Source organism: Populus euphratica, unplaced genomic scaffold, assembly GCF_000495115.2.
Source record: "Populus euphratica unplaced genomic scaffold, PopEup_1.0 scaffold4402.1, whole genome shotgun sequence".
Taxonomy (NCBI): domain Eukaryota; kingdom Viridiplantae; phylum Streptophyta; class Magnoliopsida; order Malpighiales; family Salicaceae; genus Populus; species Populus euphratica.
In genome coordinates, this window is record NW_011504201.1 from 1 (window position 1) to 4,964 (window position 4,964).

Genomic DNA, 4,964 nt, shown 5'->3' on the forward strand with positions numbered 1-4,964 from the left:
TTTAGTTTTTGTTAACTTAAGTAATTCACGTTGAAAAAAGTTTATTAATCCTAGGTTTTCTAGGTATTCTCATGACCAAAATAAGATTGAAGAATTAATTTTGAATCCAAATTATATTAACATGTAGGGTGTTTTAAGTTGATAATTTTTGGATTTAGAATCTCTTGCATGATTTTTATATTTTGATGTTATTTGTTAGTTTTTTTATTCAAACATTTTTGTTTATAGTTGTGTGACTCTTAAGATAAAAAAATGCATGTTTTAAAGGTAAAAATGCCAATTCCTAGGGGTTGATAGTGATTGGGTTTTTTGGGCATTTTTTTTAGGTTTAAAGTAATGTTCTTCATGTTTTTAAAAAGAACATTATTCTAACCTATGATTTGGACTAATTTTGGTCTATTTCTTTGTGCTACATACTTCTTTATGCTTGATTAGTTAATAATCTATGATTTATTTGCATCAATAACAAGTTTTGATAGGTTATAATCCTATAGTTTTGGTTTTAAATCAAAACCCATTTTGATAAAATTGTAATGTTTAAGTGATAATAAAAGTGAATGGGTGCTAAATTATTGATCCTTACATGATTTCCAACATATTTGTGTCTTTGTTTTGATCGTATCTAGTCTAATTTGGGGTTCGTGTTGCTGAGTTCATGGTTGAATGTTCTTCGCATTCTTTGTGTTTGATCTGTTTTGTCCAAGAACTTAGTTTTTTTTGTTTAATCTATTTTTTATTTTTTTATTTTTTTTGGATCAAACAAAGATCGTTGGTTCGGTTTATTGTTCAATCAAAGATTTTGGGTCATTCCAGTTGGGATAAAATCAGGTCAAAGGGTTGAAACCCTATTTGGCTTATAATCTTTTTGTTAAAGGGTTTTTGGTTTAAAAATATGTTTAGCAAACACCTACTTAGGTTTGTTATGATAGTTTTATTTTAAGAAAAAAATGAGTTTTTGTTAAGCAAAGTATAAATAAGGAAAAAAACAAAAAATATTTTCTTTTTTAATCTTGCATATGGCAAAAAAATCCTAAAATTGTTTGAGCATTTTTTTTTAAAAAAAAATTCTAAAATATTGTGGTATGTTTTTTTTTAAGAGATATTGCATGGATTTTATATCAAGTTTGTAAAATTTCAAGGGATTTTGATTTATATTTTAAAAATAGTTTTGGAAAGAAAATATATTATCTACTTTTAATACAAGGATAAAAAACCTAAAAAGAGTTAATATCCTACATATTATTATGGATAATAATTTATTATTACTTACTTTAATATAAGGATAAAAAATTTGTATAAGATTAGCATCTAGAATATTATTAAGAATAATACAACTTATTCATTTTTAATATAAAGATAAAAACCATAAAAAATTTTATTTGAAATATTATTGGAAATGATGCATTAGCAAAAATCCCAAGTTTACCCAAAAACAAGACACAGTGATAATTGAAGCAAAAATCCTAAATTTACCCCAAAACAAGACATAATGATAATTGAAAGCATTTCACCTTTACAGATTGATTTCTTCTCTGTATTATTTAGGTGGATTGGAGAGTAGTAGCTGTATTTTAACAATATTCGCCTAAATAAGTGGTACAGTAGCAAAAAAATGATGGCACAATCCATACAAGAGAAGTTATATGTTTTAGTAGGAAGAGCATGAGATTAAGGGATTTACTTTCCATGTGGTCTCAAGTCTGAGCTCTATGATCGCTAATAAAATAGCTATTAGATATTTATATGGTTGTTGAATTTAAAATTTATAGAATTAATCGAGATAAATATAAGCTAGTGTATACCCACATCAATTAAAAAAAAAGAAAAAAAGAAGTTATATGGGTTGACAATGGATAGACATTTCTGCCATAAACAAGATACAAAACTAACCATAGCACATGCATGTATCGACATCAACTTAATTATTATATTTAGCCTGATTTGTAGATTTTGTGAAGGATTAAATTAGTCAACCTAATTAATTAATTACTTAACATAAAAACCTCCAACCCAAATCAATGGCTATATGTTAGTTAATGCATGTAATTTGCGTACACCAAGTCATTTACACTGTCATTTTTCCTATTAATAGTTACAATCTATACAAGGAGCTAGCCCAAGTCGGCCAATAATTATGTGGAGTAATAACAGTTACTTTTACTATGATTTGTGTGATACTATGATTTCTCTATCACACTAATTATTAATGTTAATATCTTAATCATAGCTATTAAGCTTACCTGACCCGACTGGTTGACATGTTAAGATGTTTGTCTTTTTTTAGAGCTGTGATATCATATTGAAAAACAGAAGGATAAGTTTTACTAGTTCTTCAGTGCTATCTTTTTCATACAAGTAAACATTTCTCTAGTTAACACTTCATTCTAAAGTGTTAACTAGAGAAGAGGAGCGGATTAAAAACATCTTACATGAATGATTCTTTTAGACTTTTAGTTCAAGAGAATAGCTAAGTTGTAGTGCTTTCAAATTTCTAGATAATGATAGAAATATCTGATTATGTTATCTTTCTTAATCTCTCCGGTTGACAGCTAGTAGTTTATTTGATTGGTTTGTTTACGCTGCTCTACTGTTCTCATCTAAGCTCGTTAGACTTGTAATGTTGAGGTAAAGGGTTCAATTCACATGTTCACAGCATTTTACGTACGTGATCACTAACACCAGACTTAAGTGCATCATTAAAGGCACGTTAGCATATTATTCAATATTTTGTAAATTGTTCACCAAATTGCTGTATTTTATTAAATAATTTAGATCTCATCATCATCTAGGATTCAACAATCACGATTATTGTACGTCTTTCTACTAAATTTCGATTGCTACATGACAGAATAGCTTGCTTATTACACATCATTTTGGGACTGCAATTACTGTTTATTTAACCAAATTATTACAACAAATCAAGGATGTTGGTTCTGTAAAAAGCGCCTAAACATGGTGATCTAACCACCCTTCTTTCTGGCCCTGTTTTACTCTTCAGCTTCTCTATCTCATGTGAAGTGGAAGAGGTGGGATGCTTTGTTCATGCCTGAAAATGTTGTCAGGATCAACTTTGCTCTTCACTAATGCCAACCTGTAGAAGTTACCCTTGAAGTATTTAGCACCCCAAACACTTGCCTTAATAAAGCTAGTGTTAGTATTCCTGTTGATGCCCAGATCAAGATCCCTGTAATTCACATATGCTTCCCTTGGATTCTTGGAAACGTAAGGTGCCATGTACATGTAAAGCTCCCTGATCCACTTTACGTGCTTTCCAACATTCCCTGAAGCATCCTGCCAGCCAGTTACATACTGGATCATGAATAGATCACCCTTTCTATGGGGGAAAGGAGTCTCAAACTCAGAGATTTTGCTCATCATTCCACCAAAAGGATTCCATATCATGAAAGCGCCCTCTTCTTTGAAAAGCCTTTTCCAAATACCTTTCAGTGCAGATTCAGGTATAGGTTCTTGGACAAAATCTGACTTGGCTTTGAAGTAGCTCTTCAATACGTTATTTGCTTGAAGTAAAGCTTCGGGAGGTGTATTGCTCGGATAGCTGCCTGTGTACATCACAGATTCGAGCCAGGTAGTTTCGATGCAATCCTTCTGTGTCAAGCCCAATTCTGGAAAGCTAGATTCCATTACCTTGAGGAGTCTCTTGGCATCACCAAGAAACAAGGCATTATAGGAAGTTGTGATAGTTCTGTTGCCTCTGGTACCGGCTGTTTGAATGCTAACTCTAATGAAGAGGTCTTCGTCAAGTTTGTCAGCAACTTGCTGCCATCTATAGAGGAGCTTAGTGGCACCTTGTTCCAAGGTCTTCGTAACTGTAAAGACTGTTACAGTTTCTGGAACAGGGACCAATTTTACTTTCCAGGCAGTAATAATGCCAAAGCTTCCTCCTCCTCCTCCTCTGATTGCCCAAAAAAGTTCTTCTCCCATGGCTTTTCTATCAAGAATCCTGCCCTGAGCATCGACTATGCGAGCATCGATGACATTATCAGCACCGAGGCCATATTTCCTCATCATAGGACCATAAGCACCACCTATAATGTGCCCACCCATGCCTAAACTGGTGCAAAGGCCAGCAGGGAAACCATGCGTTTTACTTTTTTCAGCAATCCTGTAGTAAAGTTCACCATTTGTGGCGCCTGCCTGAACCCAAGCGCTATTATCTTCGATGTCAACGTCAACAGACCGTAGCTTGGCAAGGTCTATAATAATGAAAGGGGATTCAATTGCAGAGACATAAGAGACAGCCTCGTAATCATGGCCTCCACTGCGAACTCTAAAGTGAATTCCAAGCTGTTTGCAGCAAACAACAGCTGCTTGAATGTCGGATTCATTGAATGGTGTGAAGATAAACTCTGGCTTCGGCACTGAAGGCAATGTATACCTCAGGTTTTGAGCAGTAGAAAGTAAAACTGTGGTGAATGAAGAGTTATTAATTGGAGTGTACAAGGCAGTGGAGAAAGGAAAGGAGGATTCTGAAGTTGTTGAGAGACATTGTCGAAACCTATCCTGAATTGGGTATGAAAATACAAATGGAGATAGGAGTAGGACTACAAGTATTGAAAGAATGGAAGCACTTGGAAACACCATTTTTGCCTACTTATTTCTCTATCTCCCTGGCTTGTGTATCAAAACTCGAAGCCCCAAGATTGCTTATATAGTAATCTTGATGAGTATGAGTCACATTATTCAGGGATTAAATGTAAGCCTTATTATAATGATTTTTATTATATCTTCAACAACCAACAGGCAACTTGGGCCTAGATATTGGTCATCTATGCTTTTCCATGTGAAATTCCTGTTTTGATAAATATTTTACCTGATTTTTCTGCCAAGGGGTTCTTCAGAAACTAGACGGAAACTTGTTCTGGTCACCATTTGGTTTCTCATTATATTACTCCATTCACATGATCTTAACCATTTCTTAGTTCTTGGAGCTACACGTGTTGCGC

General features: G+C 33.5%; 1 protein-coding gene across 1 annotated transcript; it reads right to left on the reverse strand.

Annotated features, from left to right (window-relative positions):
- Window positions 1–2,734: 2,734 nt before the first annotated feature.
- On the reverse strand, window positions 2,735–4,656 carry LOC105120028 (tetrahydrocannabinolic acid synthase-like). Its single transcript, XM_011018216.1, has one exon. The coding sequence runs from the start codon at window positions 4,600–4,602 to the stop codon at window positions 3,004–3,006; it is 1,599 nt and encodes a 532-aa protein (XP_011016518.1). The 5' UTR covers window positions 4,603–4,656; the 3' UTR covers window positions 2,735–3,003.
- Window positions 4,657–4,964: the final 308 nt, after the last annotated feature.

Coding starts and splice junctions, on each gene's coding strand:
- LOC105120028 (XM_011018216.1), bottom strand. CDS start 4,602: ATGGTGTTTCCAAGTGCTTCCATTCTTTCAATACTTGTAGTCCTACTC.